Raw genomic sequence first — 20,856 nt, forward strand, 5'->3', positions numbered from 1 at the left:
AGATGGCGGAAGTTGTGGAGAATTATGTGCTGGATCATGGATGAGGATAAGAGGAACTCTATCCCTGTTCAGGCAGTTGGAAGATGGGGTGAGCGTGGATGGTCAGAGAACGGAGGCGATGCCGGTGTAAGCAGCATCAATGGTGGGGGAAGAGAAACCTTGTTCTTTGAAGGAGGAGGAAAACCTCATCCTGGGAAGAGATGCGCTGGAGATGAAAGAATGAAGAGAAGGGGATAGTACTTTAACTAATATTCTATCACATTGTTGAAGCAAATGCTGACGTGAATGCAGGAAGGCAATAATGCAGAACATACAGCATTAAAGGCCCTTCAGTCCATGATGTTGACCTTTTAAGTCACTCAAAGAACAATCTAACCTTTCCCTCCTACATAACTCTTCATTTTACTATCATCCATATGCCTATCTAAGGGTTTCATAACTGTCCCAACTGTATCTGACTTTACCACCATCCTGAGCAGGGTGTTCCACTATGTGTTTAAAAAAACTTACCTCTGACATCTTTCTCTCCCCCCCCTCCCCCTATCATCTTTAAGTTATGCCCCTCCTATTAGCCACTTCTGCTGTGGGGGAAAAAAACTCTCTGGCTATCTACTCGATCTATGATCTTGTATATCTCTATTAACTAAGTCAGCTCATCCTCCACTCCAAAGAGAGGAGTCCTGGTTCACTCAGCCATTTTTCATACAACATGCTCTCTAATCCAGGCAGCATCCATTAGCATGTCACTGTTGTCCTGGGCATTATCAGTTGAGGACCGTGCACAGAGGAGGATGATACAGGTGTTCCTAAGCCAAAAACCATGCATGAGAGATTCACTCTCAGCAGAAGTCCAAAACTACAGCATTCAAATCCAGTGACCCTGACCTATATAAAATGGAGATATGACCTTGGTAGAGCTATCTGGGATGCCAGGAGACAATACCAGTCCAAAATGGAGTCTCAGACTAGCTGTCAGTAGGCTTACAAACCAGAACAGGGTGGAGATAGGGAGCCTAGTGTTATGGTGTCATGACAATTACCTTTCCCTCAATATCAGTGACACAAAAGAATTGGGAAAGGTCATTGTCATGACACCATACCACGAAGCTCCCTATCTCCACCCTGTTCTCTGATTCATCATTTATATTCAGCCCACTATGCTGGTGAGAAAGGGGCATAGTCCACACAATTCTGTTCACATTAATGGTGCCCAGGTCAAAGAGCTTGGAAGTCTTGGGTTTTTAGGAGTGACTATCACCAAAATCCCATCCTGGCCCAATCACAGACATGTCCACGAAAGCTCACCAGTGCCTGTACTTTCTCAGAAGGCTAAACAAATTTAGCATGTTCTCTTTGACCCTAATTTTTTATCAATGCATCACAGAGGGCATCCTACCTGGATGCATCACTGTTTGGAATGGCAACTGCTCTGGCCAAGCCTGCAAGCAACTGCAGAGAGGTATGGACACCCCTCAGTACATCACTGAAGCCAACTTCCCTTCCATGGATTCTGTCTACACTTCTCACTTCCTCAGTACAGCAGCCAATATAGCAAAGATATCACCCACCCAGACATTCTCTCTTCTCCCCTGTCAAAAGGTTGAAAGCAGGCTCAAGGACAGTTTACAACCTGCTATCATCAGACTGTTGAATGGTCTCAGTTCAACAAGGTGGACTCTTGACTTTACAATATACTTTTCATGCCTTTGTACCTTATTGTCTGCCTGCACTGTCCTTAAGGCTGATTTATACTTGTGCGTACGGGCTGTGCTGTAGCTTACGCCGTATCCTACACTGTTGTGAGCATTTATACTTGTGCATTGGTGTGTCTGCGTCACTCTGCAATTGGGGTTTCTATGCCACTGTGTTGAGTTTCTTCCTGTACTTCAAACAATGGTGATTGAAACTGAGCACATCATGTTGGAGTTGGAGCTAATAAGTGTTGAAGAAGTTTCTTCTCTCTCAATTCTCAAATGGCAGAGAAGCAGCAGCAATCGGAAATGCGTAGGAGGAAATGCGATGCTACCAAGCGGACCAATCACAGTTGTTGCGGTGTGCGTCGCCGCGATGCGTGGTTACATTTTGGGAGAGGTGCACGTTAGGCTATGGCGTAGAGTACAGCATAGGATACATGGCTATGCCATACTTACAGCATACATTTGACACAAGTATAAATTGGGCTTTACTCTGCATTCTGTTTTTGCTTTTCCCTTGTAAATTACTGCAATATCACCTGAATATACTGATGTGATGAAATGATCTGTGTAATGGCCTGCATGATGTAGTGTTTTGCTATACTTTGGTACCTGTAACACTATGAAACCCGTTTACCAACTTTAAGGCAATAAGGATTGCATTTAAATAAAGACACAAGACCAAATTACTCATGAACTGATGTGGTTTTACTGCATTTGGGCAATTATTAATCCAAAAATAACCAACCTGTTCAAACTTCAACCATTCTTCTGTCCAATGACAACATCCATCATGTTTAACTGTACTTGTTATCTTTACTGTACATGTCGACCTTGCTTTCTATCAAGGATACTTCATTTACACAGCTCCGAATGCAGTTATTAAAAACACTCAGTTGATGCACACAGTGGGTTGTACAACACACAGAATGGGTGTAAATGTGTTTCACAGAACAGAGGAGCAAAGGATACAAAATGTTACTGCTTGGCAAATCACCTCACACTCCCGTGATGGTGATGTAAATCAAACCGCGTAACTGCCTTCCTGGAGTATAATCTTTAAATTACACTGATCAGTGTTACCATCGGTTCATTATCAATAAGCATTTTGTGTGATTCAGTTTTCACCTCTGTATACAAGTTGAGTAGCAATCTGTATCTTAATCATATATATGCATATAGAATGATAAATGCTTATATCATCATAAAGGATAAACTGAATGACTATATATGAAGACAACAACTACATCTCTCATAGCATTGCCATTGGTTAACTTTTAAATGCTGAAGCATAAAAAGCAGAAACTGAAGCTACACTATGGAAAATTGGTAGTTAATGAAACAATAGTGAGTATTTATAGCCAATGGTGAAACATTTGTCTTACCACTTTAAAGAAAAACACTGTTCACTAAAAACTGATATACAAGCTTAGCAGCATGATAGCAAATCTACTGCTAACAGGCAACCATCACATGTATTTATTTTGCTTTGCAAAGGGGAATCTTTACACTCTGGTCATTTCCCATGAGATTAATGCTACCATGCATTTATTTTCTTGCATTCTATTATTGTTGTCTTCACATAGATTCATATAATGGTATAGGTCATTTCCTCATACACATACACCCTATTGCGTGTTGACAGCTTTATAAGGATGCAGTGGCAGCCGTGGGTGCGACAGGCTCCTTTACGACAGCCTTTGAATCCTTGCAGTCCTGAGCTGTGGTGCCTGAGTTAGCCTGTTTATAGTCAGTATTTTGTACCAGATGTTTGACTTGTCTGTAAAGATGAATTGATCCAAATTAGTTTTAAAACCTGAGGCAGAAAGTATTAATGTCGAAAATTTCAACAGGTTACAAGGCACATAACAGTGAACTCTATGTTTAAAAAATTAAACACACTATGATTAAAATTTACTTGAGATACTATAACTGTGGCTCAGTGGCAGAAAAAAGTGGGTCCAAATGCAACCAGAGAACAAAGACCAGAAGAGTTATCATTTACACTCGAGCCACTGAATGGATGTTCGTGGTCTTCTGCTGCTATAACCCAACCACTTCCAGATTCAACATATTGTGCATTCAGAGATGCTCTTCTGCACACCACTGTTGTAATGGATAGTTATTTGAGTTACTGCCTCCTTCCTGTCAGCTTGAATCAGTCTGGCTCTTTTCCTCTGACCCCTCTCGTTAAAGTGTTTTCACCCACAGAATTGCCACTAACTGGAATTTTTTTTGTTTTTAACACCTTTTTCTGTAAACTCCAGAGTCTGTTGAGTGTGAAAATCCCAAGACATCAGCAGTTTCTGAGATACTCAAATCACTCCGTCTGGCACCAAGAATCATTCTACAGAAAAACTCACTTAGATCACATTTCTTCCCATCTGTCTGAACAACAACTGAACCTCTTGAGCATGTCTACATACTTTTATGTATTGAGTTGCGGACACAGGGTTTGGCTGATCAGCTATTCGCATTAATAAGCATGTTGTACAGGCAGATCCAATATCAGGGGCACTGAGTGTATGTTCTGGTCAATATTTGTCCCTCGGCCAACTTGAAACAAAATGATTTCTCTGAAGCAGGTTGTGGTCTAAATCTCATCAGATAGCCCTACATGGGCAAATTGTAGAACTGCAACGTATGAGAAAATCACTGTGCGCTATTTATGGGACATTATTGTAGATTTGATCTCTAATAATAGTGAACTGGTATAATCACAGCAGGAATGACCATTTCCACAGCATAAAATTCAAGATCCAAATTTTTCAATACACATTTTATTTTATCTTTCATGATTTATTTCATTTAGGTTCTGGCAAGAGATCTGTAAGAATGTAAAAGCATTAAATGTAGACTGTAATTTTAAAATTACAAGGGTTGATGTGTAGTACAGGAGTAATTACTGCCGCCATAGCCAAATGGCCAGGCAACATTCACAGACGGCTCGCTTACTGCCCAAGCGCCAGGACACTCGGTGCCTCCCAACACCATTGCAGTCGCACTACAGCACATTAAAATGTCAGAAGCCGTGGTTAAGAAAATATCTGGGAACTGCTTAAGAAAATAATTGCATGTTTTGCAATTGTGAAGCAGTCATTTAATATCATCTTGATGTCAGTTTGTTCTCAGAGCATTGAACTTTATATTTAACAAAGCAAGTAATTTGCAAGTAAATGTATTTTCTGGGGTGAAGGACATGAGGGCCATCTCATTTTATTTCTACATTAATGATATGAAAGTTTTGTACCATTATGCATAGGCAGAGCTATATGCATGAAAGGTATCAAAAATATGCTGATAGTTTAGGCATAGATGAAATAGGTAGGTTTCAAAAACAAATTATATGTGCAAGTTTTAATTAAAAATTTGTATTACTTTGCATGATTTGACAGTTTTTTTTAATGTCCATTAATCTGTACCAATTCTCTCTTTTGGGAAGGAATATGGTTGAAAGTCTTCCTGTGAACTTTGACAAAACAATTTACTGGCAATGCTTGGGCAGATGAGAGAGGAAGTTCAAGGAACTGAAAATATTATACAAAGAAAAAGTCAAATAAAATTAACCCGGCAAGACAGATTCTGACACAAAGGCCTCAAGAAATCCTTCACCTGGACTCAGGTAACTTAAAAGGTTATCTATAAATTCATAGGGAACTTGCTATCTGAGTAAATCGCATAATGTAACTAAGAACAACCCCACTCTCCTGGGTCTCTGAGGGTGCAAAGCCTGAGCTGAACTCACATAACAATGAGTGCAACATTAGAAGAGGTTTCTCAGCTTTGGGGAATCTTAACAGTAATCATGCTAGATTAAAGTAGATTCAATGTAATGGGAATACCTGGGGGGGAAAGTAAAGACCATAAGATATAGGAGCAGACACAGGCCATTTGGCCCATCAAGTCTGCTCTGCCATTCAATCATGGGCTGATCCAATTCTTCCAGTTATCCCCACTCCCCTGCGTTCTCCCCATTCCCTTTGATGCCCTGGCTAATCAAAGACCTATCTATCTCTGCCTTAAATGCACCCAATGACTTGGCCTCCACAACCGCTTGTGGCAACAAATTCCACAGATTTACCACCCTCTGACTAAAGTAATTTCTCCGCATTTCTGTTCTAAATGGATGCCCTTCAATCCTGAAGTTGTGCCCTCTTGTCCTAGAATCCCCTACCATGGGAAATAGCTTTGCAATATCTAGTCTATTCAGGCCTTTTAACATCTGGAATGTTTCTATGAGATCCCCCTCATTCTCCTGAACTGCAGGGAATACAGCCCAAGAGCTGCCAGATGCTCCTCATACAGTAACCCTTTCATTCCTGGAACCATTCTTGTGAATCTTCTCTAAACCCTCTCCAATGTCAGTATATCCTTTCTAAAATAAGGAGCCCAAAACTGCACACAATACCCCAAGTGTGGTCTCACGAGTGCCTTATAGAGCCTCAACATCACATCCCTGCTCTTATATTCTATACCTCTAGAAATGAATGCCAACATTGCATTCACCTTCTTCACCACCGACTCAACTTGGAGGTTAACCTTTAGGGTATCCTGCAAAAAGACTCCCAAGACCCTTTGCATCTCTGCATTTTGAATTCTCTTCCCACCTAAATAATTATCTACCCATTTATTTCCTCCACCAAAGTGCATGACCATACACTTCCTAATATTTGCTACTTCTTTGCCCATTCCATATAATCATATAACCATATAACAATTACAGCACGGAAACAGGCCAGCTCAGCCCTTCTAGTCCGTGCCGAACTCTTACTCTCACCTAGTCCCACCGACCTGCACTCAGCTCATAACCCTCCACTCCTTTCCTGTCCATATATTTATCCAATTTAACTTTAAACGACAACATTGAACCTGCATCGATTCCCTTAAACTATCTAAGTCTTTCTGCAGGCTCTCTGTTTCCTCAACACTACCTGCTCCTCCACCTATCTTTGTATCATCAGCAAATTTAGCCACAAACCCATTAATCCCAAAGTCCAAATCATTGACATACATTGTAAAAAGCAGTGGTCCCAACATTGACCCCTGTGGAACTCCACTGGTAACCAGCAGCCAGCCAGAATAGGATCCCTTTACTCCTACACTCTGTTTTCTGCTGATCAGCCAATGCTCTACCCATGCTAGTAATTTCCCTGTAATTCCATGGGCTCTTATCTTGCTAAGCAACCTCACATGCGACACTTGTCAAAGGCCTTCTAAAAATCCAAGTACAGTACACCACATCTACTGCATCTCCTTTGTCTACCCTACTTGTAAAATATGCATTCAGTTCCTCTGCCATCCCTGCGTCTCTCATTACAATATCTCCAGCGTCATGTTCTATTAGTCCTATATCTACCCTCAACTCTCGTTTACCCTTTATATACTTAAAAAAAACTTCTAGTATCTTCTTTGATATTAGTCACCAGCTTCCTTTCATAATTCATCTTTTCCTTCCTAATGACCTTTTTAGTTTCCTTCTGCAAGTTTTTAAAAGCTTCCCAATCCTCTATCTTCCCACTGGCTTTGGCTTCCTTGTATGCCCTCTCTTTTGCTTTTACTTTGGCTCTGACTTCACTTGTCAGCCACAGAGATAAGGGAGGTTTCTGATTAACAGAATGCTTAGAAGTAGCCGTGTGAAGGGCAATCAACAATGTTTGCTGTGGAAGTTTACCTACAACAGAAGAATAGATATGGTTGTTGATGAAGAAACCTAAAGAAAAGATTCTAGAGTTAGTTTACTGGATACAACACTCACCTTGAATTAGTATTGACAGTTTATGGCTTGCGACAGAGATTTCTGCTGATATCTATCACCCTCATGTGTACACCGAGTCATGCTGCATTGTCAAAGATGTAGTCTTTCAAAAAAGATATTTAGTCAAGTCTCTGCCTGCTCCTTCTCAAGTGTACGTGAAAATGGCACCAATCGCTGAGGAGCTGGGAGATGCGTGTTCACCCATCATTGTCAATAAAACCCATCATATAGTTATCTACCTTATTTTTTGTGGGATCCTGCTATCTACACATTGGTTGCAAAAATTCCTTACATGACATCAGCAACTAATTTTTGTTTAAATCAGTTGGAATCTTCTAGGGTTAAGCAAACATTATCGAGAATAAAAGGCAGCACACACTAATTAGGCCTAAATGTTTCCAGCTAGAAATTCTGAGGTAAACTTGCTTACTGCCTGACTATAATGCTGCAGTTTCTATAAACTGACTATTTTTGGACCTGATTATTTTTATTTCCCCAAGGAGACTGGTTTGATCCTAACCTTTGCAGCAGGAAACCAGCACAATCGATCAGCTGCCTGTCTGTGTGCCCTTTTACTTTGAACTTATCAGAAATGGCACTGGGGATGGGGTGGTAAGGCTGTCACTTTTTGCAGTAATCAGTTGTTTGCAAAATGTTTTAAATGAAATTGAAGTAAACATTTAAAATATCTATCCAATAGTAGTGTAATCATTTGTAGGGCTCTTATTATTATAGCTATAACATACAAAGTTAAAGTCATTTTTCAAATATACATCTGGCAATCACAAAAAAAGGCATCACTGAACTTGGGAGAGGATTAAGCTGCTTATTTTACATCCTTCAATAGTGTCATCATCAAAATTAAGAGTCCTGAAATGGACAACCTGAAGAAACAACCATTGATAGCAGCTTCTCACCATTCCCTTCACTCTCTTTTTACCAGAAACTCTTAATGACACAACATTGGAGACACACCGGCTTGTCATGTTAGTATCAATCTTTGACAGAGTCCTTCATACCTGCTCTTTCCCTGCATCCCTCTATTTTATCCAAGTCCATTTTTGCAATGTTAAGTTGAATTTAACTATACATAATAGGTCATACCGACTACATCACTTAAATTTCTTGTTCACAATCTTATCTTAAATCGACGTTCTTTGATTGCTGTCCCTATTGTCACTAGAAAAGTTAACCCTTACTTACTTAAATTAAGCCGCATTACTTAACTTTTCAAAATCCCTCCTATACCCAATTTCTAAAGGCCTTTTCTCCAATTTAAAATACAAAGGATTAATTTCAAATGAATATTCACTTTAGGATACTAATTTTTAACTTGTTACCATACATTTCAACCCTTTACCAAAATGATAAATTTGCACAGACCAATTTTCTAAAATCTCTAATTTGAGTTATTTTGCAAAAAAAAGATTGTAATCTTTCCAAATCATCTTACAGCATTTCAGGTGTTGTCTGCAAAGTTCCTTATGACTTTTTATATCTGTGCCCTCTCTCTTCCACTACAATTCCAGTAAGATTTTTTTTATAACAGGGATATTTGGATGTAAACTGTACCATTTGAGCCACAGGATGGTCCAACAATTAAAAGCACTAGAAGTAATTTCTTTAGTTCAGGTGACTGTACTGTAAATCATCATTTTTCAAACAGCAATGAGATAGATACCAACTAATCTTGATTTTTGTGCTGCTTTTGACAAATGTTAAGTGTTGCCAAGGACACCAGGAGAACTCCGATGCTCTTTGTTGTGTGATGAGATTTTTTAAGTAGGCCGGAGAAGAGAAACACGGCCTCGGTTTAATGATTCATTCGAGGCATATTCCCTTCTACAACATAGCAGTCCACAGAGTGGTAATGAATTGTTGCATTAGGTTATAGCCTCAAACTCCATGAGCACAGCCAAGCAGTTATCTGAGGAACAACCTCTCCAGTTGCTGCAGTTCTTCTGGGGAAGACACTGCCAGAGTGTTGTTGCGTAGATACCTGTCCCATTAATGGTAAAGAAACAGCAACACATTTCTAGCCAGTGTGAAACTTGAGCAGAATGTATGGTTAGTGGGAGGGACTTGTTGCCCTACTCTTCTTTGATGGTAGGGAGGGAGTCGTGGGTTTGGAAGATGACAATTCTTGAACATAAAGTTGAGAGTACTATCTTTTTCACTTTGTAAATAACTTCACAAGATGTTGTGTTTCGTTATATTATGTTTGTTTATATATATAGTTAATAATCAAAATATATTATAGACTCATGATTAATAAACTTTATCACAATTGAGAAGGCAAATGCAATGTGAGTAGTCAGTTTGACAAGACTAGAATATAAAAATGAGGATGTAATGCTGAAGCTTTATAAGGCATTAGTGAGACTGCAGCTGGAGTATAGTGAGCAGTTTCGGGCCCCTTATCTAAGAAAGGATGTGCTGACATTGGAGAGGGTCCAGAGGAAGTTCACAAGAATGATTCCGGGAATGAAAGGGTTAAAATGAGGCGTGTTTGATTGCTGTTGGCCTGTACTCACTGGAGTTTAGAAGAATGAGTGGGGATCTCATTGAAGCCTATCAAATATTGAAAGGCCTACTTAGAGTGGACGTGGACAGGATATTTCCTATAGTGGAAGAGCCTAGGACAAAGAGGATACATTCCTTTAGAACAGAGATCAGGAGGAATTTCTTTAGTTAGAGGGTGGTGAACCTGTGGAATTCATTGCCACAGACAGCTGTGAAAGCAAAGTCTCTGGATATATTTATAGCAGAGGTTAATAGATTCTTGAATAGTAAGGATGTCAAATGTTGCAGGGAGAAGGTCTCATGAAAATAAAATTGAAGACCTCAGAGCAAGAATGCTGTACCAGAGGGACACCAGGGACAGCTTTGTACTTTGCTTTATGGTAACATGGCTATCTCCCACCATTTTGACGCAGTGCTGTAGCTTGATGGCTTCATGATTCTCTGCAAAGGCAAGAGAGCTGAATCTTTTAAAGGCAGAGGAGGTGGAGTATGCTTTATGATTAACTCATCGTAGTGCACAAATGTGGTAGTTCTGTATCAGCCCTGCTCACCCGACTTGGAACACCTAGTGGTCAAGTGTCATCCGTTTTATCTGCCAAGGCAATTGTCCGCCATCATCCTGGTAATGGCGTAGCTGAGGGCTAGATGTGTGGCATTCAAGAGCAGTGATCCAGAAATATTCAAGAAATGCAGATACGACCTATGGAAGGCTATTTTAAGGCCAAAAAAAAAGCCAATTGCGATTGAGGTTCGAGACAGACTCAGATGCATATCAGCTCTGGCAGGGTTTGCAGGCCATTATTTCCTACAAAGTGAAACATAACATCTTGAATGGCTGAGATGCTTTACTCCCAGATGAGCTCAACGCTTTGAAAGGGAGAATAAGACTACACCTGTGCAAATCCCTGCAGCATCCGTGACTCTGTGATCTCTGTCTCAGAGACCGACATTGGAATATATTTCAAAAGGGTGAACCCTTGCAAGGATTCAGGCCCCGATGGTGTACTTCATGGCACTCTGAAAACGTGTGCCAACCAACTGGCAAGGCCACGTTCAATCTCTCACTGCTGCAGTTGGAGGTTCGCACCAGCTTCAGAAGGGCGACAATCATGCCAGTGTCCAAGAAGACCAGGGTGAGCTGCCTCAGTGACTATCACCCAGTTGCACTCACGTCTATTGTGATGAAGAGCTTTGAGAGGTTAGTCATGGCTAGAATCAACTCCTGCCTAAGCAAAGACCTGGACCCGATGCAATTTGCTTATTGGAATAAGAGGTCTACAGCAGTTGCAATCTCACTGGCTCTCCACTTGGCCTTGGATAACATGGACAAAAGGAATAACTACATCAGGCTGCTGTTTATTGACTACAACTCAGTGTTCAACACAATCATACCTTCTGTTCTAATTAATAAACTCCAAAACGTGGACCTCTGTACCTACCTCTGCAACTGAATCCGTGACTTCCTCACTGAAGACCACAGTGCGTGGATCAGAAGTATCATCTCTTCGTTGACAGCCAAGACTGGTGCCCCTCAAGGATGTGTGCTTATCCCACTGCTCTGCTCCATCTACACCTACAACTGTGTGACTAGACATAGCTTAAAAGCTATCCATAAATTTGCCGATGACACAACAATTATTGGCAGAGCCTCAGATGGTGATGAGGAGGTGTACAGGACAGGGACAGAGCAGTTGGTTGAGCGATGTCACAGCAACAACCTTGCACTCAGTATCAGTAAGACTAAGGAATTTCCCTTCCTGAAGTCCAGTGACCAGTCCTCATCCAGGGATCAGAAGTGGAAAGGGTGAGCAGTTTCAAGTTCCTGGGAGTCATCATCTCTGAGGATCTATCCTGCCCAACATACTGATGCAGTTACAAAGAAAGCATGACAGAGGCAATGTTTCATCAGGAGTTTGAGGAGACTGAAGACACTCACAAATTCCTACAGGTGTACCATGGAGAGAATTCTAACTGATTCCATCACTGTGTGGTATGGAGGGACCACTACACAGGGTTGGAAAAAGCTGCAGAAAGTTATAAGTTCTGCCAGCTCCATCGCAGGCACTAGCCTATCCAGCATCGAGGACACCTTCAAAAGGCGATGCCTCAAAGAAGTTTCATCCACCATTAAGGACCCCCCATTACCAAGGACATGTTCTCTTCTCGTTGCTACCATCAAGAAGGAGGTACAGGAGCCTGAAGACACACACTCAACGTTCCAGGAACAACCTCTGCCTCTCCGCCATCAGATTTCTGAATGGACAATAGACCCGTGAACACTACCTCAATATTTTTCCCTCCCTTTTTGCTCTGCTTACTTAATTTAATTTTCCTTTTTATATATACTTGCTATAATTTGTAGTTTTTATTTTTATGTATTACAATGTACTATTGCCACAAAGCAACACATTTCATGGCATATGCCACTGATATCAAACCTGATTCTGATTCTGAGGGTTGAGAGGGAAAATAGATCAGCAGACTTGATGGGCAAAACAGCCTAATTCTGCTCCTGTGCATTATGGTCAAATTCCATTTGGCAATAAAGTTTGCTGGGACTGTTATTGGATGGAAATTTAAGAACTTTTGTTAGTTTTTCTGCACATTGATTTTCCACTTAAAATATCAAAGTTAAATACATGTCAGCTAACATAAAAGAAATGACACAGAGAGGTACAGCACAGAAACAAACCATCTTAATTAAACCCCTTACCGAACCTCTTATAGAATTGTTTAAAATTATCAGGTCAGCTTAACCCTGATACCCACGATGGACTGAGCTGTATCCACTACTTTTTGTAAGCTTTTCCATACAAGGACCATGGTGCTTCCATACCAGGCCGTGATGCAACCAGTCAATACACTCTCCACCACACATCTAAAGAAGTTTCTCAAAGTTTTAGATGACATGCAGAATCTTCGCAAACCTCTAAGAAAGCCACTGCCATGTTTTCTTCATAATGGCACTTACATGCTGGGAGGTATTGAGGCCCAGGTCTTGAAACTTATTGATAAGTTTTGAGGAGATGATAGTATTGAATGCCAAACTGTAGTCAAAAAAGAGCACATCTAAAAGGAGTGGCCTCATCACCAAGGACTCCCACCATCCAGACCATGCTCTCTTCTCATTGCTGCCATCAGGAAGGTGATGCAGGGGCCTCAGGACCCACACCACAAGGTTCAAGGTTCAAAGTTCAAAGGTTCCTTTATTATCAAAGTATACAACTCTGAAATGCTTCTTCTCTGAGTATCCATGAAACCAAGAAAGAAAAGAAAGGCAGCACAATCATCAACTCCCAAATCCCCCTTCCATGCACAAAAAAGCAAACAAAAACAGAACAGGCATATTGACCCCCAAATCCCACACCCCCACACAAATAAAATGAGCAAGATCGGACAAAAAACACAGATTACAAAAGAACTATAAGACCGGGAAAAGTCTATAGTCCAAGTCCATATCCAAAACGCAGAAAACCTGGGCAACATTCTCTGGGCAGGCTCCCCCCTCTCCAGTATTGTAGCAGAGTGATCCTCAGCGATCAAATGGCAGGCAGCTTGCGCTCACTGTCCACACTCTTCTTGATGCTTCAATCTCCCTTGTTGCTTTATTTGGCACACAATGGAAGCTTTAATTGGCAAAATGGAGTTAAACATTAACTTGCACCCTGTCTCACAGCCTCCACCCCATGCGGTTAATGCACACTGCCTCCGTTGTCTGGAATCCTCTCATAGACTGTAGAGTGCTGAAGCGCCCAAACGATCTCCAAACTTCCACATTCGCTTCGATGTTTCAACCTCCTTATTGCTTTGGTGAACAACGGAAGCTTTAATTGACAAAATAGAATTGAATATTGGCTCGCACCTTGCAGCTGTACCACAGCCTGTCCGCCTTGATGTTCACGCACGCTGCTTCTGTCTCCCCGAATCCTCTCAGGGACTGCAGGGCATTGGAGCACCCAAACGATCTCCAAACAGCAAATTACAGACTCCAACAAATCCAGAATCACATCCAAGATGAAAAACAAATGTAAAAGACATAAAAGAAGTGAAATATATGGTTTCATGATCTATCCAGAGGATGTCGACCGAAGCAGCGTTGTACGCAGGCGTCATCTTGACCCGAAGGAACAGTTTAGGAACAGTTATGGCCCATCAACCATCAGGATCTTGAACCAGAGGGGATAACTTCACTTGCCCCATCGCTAAACTGTTCCTAGAAACTATGGAGTCACTTTCAAGGACTTTGCATCTCATGTTCTCAATATTTTTTATTTATTCATTTATTTGTTTGTTTATTCTTTGCTTGCATTTGCACAGTTTGATGTCTCTTGCACATTGGATGCTCTTCTGTCCTGCTGGGTATGGTCTTTCATTGTGTTTCTTATATTTAATGTGAATTCCCACAAGGCAATGGATTTCAGGGTTCTATATGGTGAAATATATCTACTTTGATAATAAATTTACTTTGAACTTCAAACTCAAATGTCTGTTAAGATCTTAAAAGGACAAGAAAACATTTAAAGATAAGTATTCATAATTAATATGCTGGAACTATGTAATTAAATTAGTAAATAATTGCTGTAAAGAATGCGGTTGTTGAACAGGATTCCTCAAGAGGAGCCCAATATCAATATGCAACTGTAAATGGAGCAGTGGTAACAGCCCAGTAAAGAGTCAGGATTTCTGTGTTCGTTTTCACTGTGCCACACAAAATATTTGGGCAGATTTCCAAAATTTAGTCAAATGACAGATTTTAAGGATTATCTTAGAGAAGGAAAGAGTCAGAGAAGTGGAGATTCAGTCCATGGTTGCCCATAGTGATTTGTCTCTTTAAGAGTCTTCTTGTCTGACTCAGACAAGAATGCTACCGAATGAACTGATCTCACAGCAACAATTTCATCAAGGAACAGACAAGAAACCACCATAATGACTGTACACTTCCGCACATTGAAATAGATCTGCCAACTGTTTTCTCAGTTGGTTAAGTTACTTTATAACTAGGCTGCTTTGCTACTTTTTATCTGATGTCTTGTATACTTTTTATTATTTACTTATATCTAGTAGGGAAAAGAATAGTTTCACTGAGAACTGCTGTACTTTACATTTCAATGGATCCATTTTCCACATTGACTACACCTTCCACTGGGTCGAGTCCTTGTTCAGATAGCTGTTTCAAGGCATTTAAAGCTGCCTGTGGAACCAAAAACAAATTTTTGTAAGTTTCACAGTAATTACAAGTTTCCCATAATATCAATCACTTTTTTTTTCTTATTCATTCTCGAGAACTATAAATCTTATACCGTATGTATACAGTATTCTGGAATACAAGTAATTATATTAAATATAATCCATTCATTCTATGTAATGCTACACCCTGGGTTTTTATATTAATGTAATTAATATTACCTTTCAAGATGAGACCTTTTAAATAATCTAAGCATTTCCACTTACGGAATCGTCTTTAATAGATTACTTAGAACAGTGTATTTCTAAAATTACGCCAGAAAACCAGCAAAGCTATTCAGATCATTGTGTGTGCAAGAACTTTTTCAGAATATATGCCTGAATGGAACAGTACAATAATTATCTCAGCTCAGCTACCATTCAGAGATTTGACTAACATACTACACTTAGCCAGCCTCCTCTCTCCTGCCCTTTGTTAACTTAAGGTCATCTAACACGTTCCAGTCACGTCCTAAACTCACAGCCAGTGCAGTTCACCCACCAACTGTTTTTGCTGACCAATATAAGCAACATTTCTGTCTCATATATTTCCAAATCCTTCAGTTCTCACTCCTCTCTACACGATGCCCTCCAGTCCTAGCTTTTTTATCCCTAAATGCAAGCGTCTCACCAGTGGGAGCCACATCTTCAGCTGACAAGGACCTAGCCACTGGATATTCTTCACTGAATCTCACCTCTTCTCCACCTCTCTTTTCTCATACAAGATACACCTGAAAACCTACCTTTTGGCTAAGCTTTTAGTCATCTTCCAAACTACTTTCAACTACTGCTTGATAATGCTTCTTTGAGGCACTTTGGGATGTTTTGTTATGTTAAAGATGCTAAGTAAATATAAATCAGTGCTGTTGTGTTTAGAAAACCTACTATAAAAAGTGATTTTACATTCTATGTTCATGACAGAATGGTTTGTTTTACAACTTTGAACATAATACCCAAGTGTGAGCTCACAACTGAAGTTGCATCGCTAGTCTCCACAATCGCATTTGGCTCTAATGCAAAAAGCATGCATCAGAACATTAAACAGCCATGGAATTTGATGTCCCCACAAGGTCAATCAATCACAAGCTAAGTCTAGAAACATACGGACATTGAAATGGGAGCAAAGAAGGCTGCTTCGTCATTCACTAAGATCATGGTTAACCTAGCTGTACACTCAACTCTGCACTTCCCTAGTAAATCATTGCTCCCCTCCCTGCTTACAAAGCATCGAAGCATCTGTCTACCTCTGGCTTGAAAATGTTCAAAGGCTCAGCTTTCACCACCCTTTCAGAAAACGACTCACAAACTTCTGAAAAAATACAAATGATCAATGGGTACTTCAGGAAACAAAAAAAAATAACGTCATTATGTTGTTGAAAAAAAGAATAGAACCAATTGTCTGTCATCACTTCTATTATGGTATTATATAGAATTGCTACAATGACATTTCGTAACATGGTGATGTATTTCAAGGCAGATTATGTGGCTAACGAAAAGCTCATTTAGTTATTCTAATCTGTGCTATTGAAAGCAGCAAACAGCCATTTGTCATAGGTCGCAGAGGAAGGAAATACAAATCAGTCAATACCACCATTTAAAAAACTTTTCATGTTGTAGATTTTCCCAAGAATTTCAGTTGGTATAGTCTCAGTCAAAATATGTAAAATTAAAATCAGAATTAGTAATACCTCTTCAGATAAAGTCGTGTCCTAAAAGAAATTACCCTAGCCATCAATGAGTAAAATAACACAGTCCCTTGGTAATGGGCTGGGGTTGCAGCAAGGACAAATGAAACATTCACTTCACCAAATACTTACAACTCTCACAGGGGACTACCGGAAGAAATGCCTTGGCTTCTTAAGGAGCTTGGCATATTGAAATTCATATGTCAACTCCTAGATCAGATAAATTACACATCAACTAAAGAAATTCATTTATAAAACAAAGCCACCTCACAGTTAAAAGTCAGCCTAGCCTGCAGCACAGAACACTTGTATACGTTTCTGAGAGCCTAACTCAGTACCTGTTGGAAAATTGGAGGCCAGACCTTTCAAGTACATTTTTGATCCTCCGAGCACATTATTTTTGGTGTAAAATTGTGTAAAAGTGTGGCATCAACAGTTGGGGAAGATGCAGAATTTATGAGCAGTGAGATTTTCAACTTTACTGGCTTAAAAAATTACATTTCTTATTAATTTGCACAACAAGTTAATTTACTGACCCTGTATCCTCTGAAACCATACCAGTTAAAAGGCCAGCAATCAAATTGCATCCGTTATCATCACTGAGATATGTAATTTCCTGCACCTCAAAGCTGATGCATACACCGAGGCGGCATGGTAGCATAGCACTACAACAGTGCCAGCAACCCGAGTTCAATTTTGCCGCTGTCCAGAAGGAAAATGCACATTCTTCCCGAGATCACATGGGTTACCTCCAGGTGCTCCAGTTTCCCACACAATCCAAAGACATCTTGGTTAAGATTAGCAAATTGGGCAATGCTAGGTTGGCGCTGGAAACACTTGCACGTCCTAGCACGTTGACCCTCGCACATCCTCAGACTGCGTTGATCGTTGACACAAACGATGCATTTCACGGTATGTTTCAATGTGCACGTTACAAATAAATCTAATCTTTAAAAAAAAACATTGTTCCTGAAGGATTTGTTCATAGTCCAACTAAGCTTCCTGACCTCTGACATATAGCAATTAGCTGCAAGCTATTGCATTAACCCAAGTCCAAACTCAAAGGCAGATGACCTCATCTAGACACAGGCCTCCAGTTTGAGAAACAACCTTCAACTGTCAACCTCTGCTTCTTACTACTGAGTCAACAACATGCAATGAGTTTTGTGTGTTCTCCAAGAATATCCTATATTATTTTCATTGTTAAACCTAGGAGACAATTCTCTTTTCACCGAGCGAACTGTTCAAACCTAGAGCACTCTATGTCAAGGAACTAGAGAGGCAAATAGCATGCGGACACATGCAAAGAGAGTAGATAATATTGACATGTTTAAGTGAAGGAGGATGAGAGGAATTCCATTTATTGCCATTTATTGATATTTGCATAGTTTGTTATCTTCCGGTTGATCTTTCATTTATCCTGTTATAGTTACTATTCAAAAGAGTTGCTGAGTGTACTGGCAGAAAAAAACTGAATCTCAGGGTTGTACGTGGTGACACATGTCTACTCTGACAATAAAATTTGCTTTGAACTTTGAAGCATAAATGATTTTTGGGTCAAATTGGCTAGTTTCTTATTGTCACTGCGTATTAATGTAAACTGTTAAATAGACTCTACAACACACTGAGAGAGGATCCTCTGGACAGAAAGAAGGGGCATTTTACAAATCAATGTTCACCAAGATCATTAGGAATGTATAGTGTGATTTGGATGTGCACACAGTGAACAAAGGTGCACAAATCTGTCAATTAATGTTACACATGAGCCATAGTTTAATTGGTAGTATTCTCACCTTTGAACCAGAAAGATGGACAAGTGACAAACTAAGGAACCTAGTTCAGAAACGAAACTCCACCTAGGTACTGATATTGTCAGAAGTATTGCCCTTTATATGAAATTTTAAACCAAGATGCTACCTGCTGTCTCAGGGTTGGCACCATTTGGAAGTGATGTATGTGAGTTAACCTGTTTGGTCAATACTAATTCTTCAATTAACAATGTCAAAACAAATTAACTTCTACGTTTCCTTAATTTCAACAGTGACTGTATTTCAAAAAGAATTACATTGTGGTAGGAGCATAAGACCATAAGATCTAGGACAGAATTAGACCATTTGGCCATTGAATCTATCAACCTCTGCCTTAAGTATACATAAAGACTTGACATCCACAGCTGCCTGTGGCTAATAATTGCACAGATTCATCACTCTCTGGCTGAAGATACATCTCCTTATCTCAATTCTAAAAGTACGCTCCTCCATTCTAAGGTTGTGTCCTCTGGTCTTAGACTCTCCCACCATAGAAAACATCCTCTTCACATCTACTCAATCAAGGCCTTTCACCATTCGATAGGTTTCAATGAGATCACCCCTCATCCTTCTGCATTTCAGTGAATACAGGTCCAGAGCCATCAAATACTCTTCATATGACAAGCCATTCAATCCTGAAATCATTTTCATGAACCTCTTTTGAACCCCCTTCAGTTTCAGCATATTCTTTCTCAGATAAGGGGCCAAATCTGTTCACCATACTCTAAGTGAGGCCTCACCAGTGCTTTATAAAATTTCAGCATTACATCTTTGCTTTTATATTCTAGTCCTCTTGAAATGAATGTTAACATTGCATTTGCCTTCCTCACCACAGTCTCAGCCTACAAATTAACCTTTAAGGAATTCTGTACAAGAACTCCCAAGTCCCTTTGCACGTCAGTTTTTTGTATTTTCTCTCCATTTAGAAAATAGTCAACCCTTTCATTTCTTCTTCCAAAGTGCATAACCATACACTTCCCGATACTGTATTCTATCTGCCATTTCTTAACCCATTTTCCTAATCTGTCTAAGTCCTTCTGTAGCCTCTGTCTTCCACAAAACTACCGGCTCCTCCACCTATCTTTATATCATCTGCAAGCTTTGCAACAAAGCCATCAACTCCATCATTGAAATCATTGACATATAACAGAAAAAAAAAATCAGTCTCAACACAGACCCCTGTAGAACACCACCAGTCACCAGCAGACAACCAGAAAAGGCTCCCTTTATTACCACTCTTTGCCTCCTGCCAGTCAGCCACCACTTTATCCATACTAGAATCTTTTCTGTAATGCCATGGGCTCATAGCTTGTTAAGCAGTCGCACGTGTGGCACCTTGTCAAAGGCCTTCTGAAAATCTAAGTACATAACATCAACTGATTCCCCTTTGTCTATCCTGCTTGTTATTTCTTTAAAGAATTCCAACAGATTTTATCATGTGCCTCCAAGTACCCTGAGACCTCATCCTTAGTAATCAACTCCAACATCTTCCTAACCACTGGACTTCTGCCTCGCTCCCTTGAAGCGTGGCGTGACATTTGCAATTTTCCAGTCTTCCGGAACCATTCCAGAATCTAGTGATTCTTGAAAGATCATTACTAATGCTTCCACGATCTCTTCAGCTACCTTCTTCAGAGCTCTGGGGTGTACTCTATCTGGTCCAGGTGACTTATCTACCTTCACACCTTTCAGTTTCCCAAGAACTTTCTCCCTAGTTATGAGACCTGGAACTTCTATGATACTGCTAGTGTATTCTACAGTGAAGATTGATGCAAAATACTTCTTCAGTTCATCTGCCATTTTGTTGTCCCCCATTACTACCTCTCCACCATCACTTTCCAGAAGATTGATATCCACTCTCGCCTGTCTTTTACACTTTATGTATCTGAAGATTTACTTTAATATTATTGGCTAGCTTGTTTGTACTTTCATATTCCATCTTTTACCTTCTTTATGACATTTCTAGTTGTCTTCTGTAGGTTTTTAAAAGCTTCCCAATCCTCTAACTTCCCACTAGTTTTTGCTCTATTTTATGCCTTCTCTTTGGCTTTTATGTTGGCTTTGACTTCTCTAGTCAGCCACGGTTCTGTTATCTTTTCTTTAGAATACTTCTTCCTCTTTGGGATGTATATATCTTGTGCCTTCTAAATTGCTTCCAGAAATTCTAC

At 40.1% G+C, this 20,856-nt stretch overlaps 1 protein-coding gene across 4 annotated transcripts in view; it reads right to left on the minus strand.

Moving 5' to 3' along the window:
- Positions 1–2,367: 2,367 nt before the first annotated feature.
- stau2 (staufen double-stranded RNA binding protein 2) overlaps positions 2,368–20,856 on the minus strand; it is a 364,833-nt gene continuing 346,344 nt past the window's right edge. For all 4 annotated transcript variants that reach the window (XM_063065127.1, XM_063065135.1, XM_063065117.1 and 1 more), the window contains 2 exons: positions 15,075–15,163; positions 2,368–3,474 (listed from right to left, as the gene is read on the minus strand). In XM_063065127.1, coding sequence (XP_062921197.1) covers positions 3,342–3,474; positions 15,075–15,163 — 222 coding nt within the window. In that variant the 3' untranslated portion in view covers positions 2,368–3,341. The remainder of the gene's footprint in view (positions 3,475–15,074; positions 15,164–20,856) is intronic.

The sequence above is a fragment of the Mobula hypostoma genome, chromosome 1 (genome assembly GCF_963921235.1).
Source record: "Mobula hypostoma chromosome 1, sMobHyp1.1, whole genome shotgun sequence".
Classification (NCBI taxonomy): Eukaryota; Metazoa; Chordata; class Chondrichthyes; order Myliobatiformes; family Myliobatidae; genus Mobula; species Mobula hypostoma.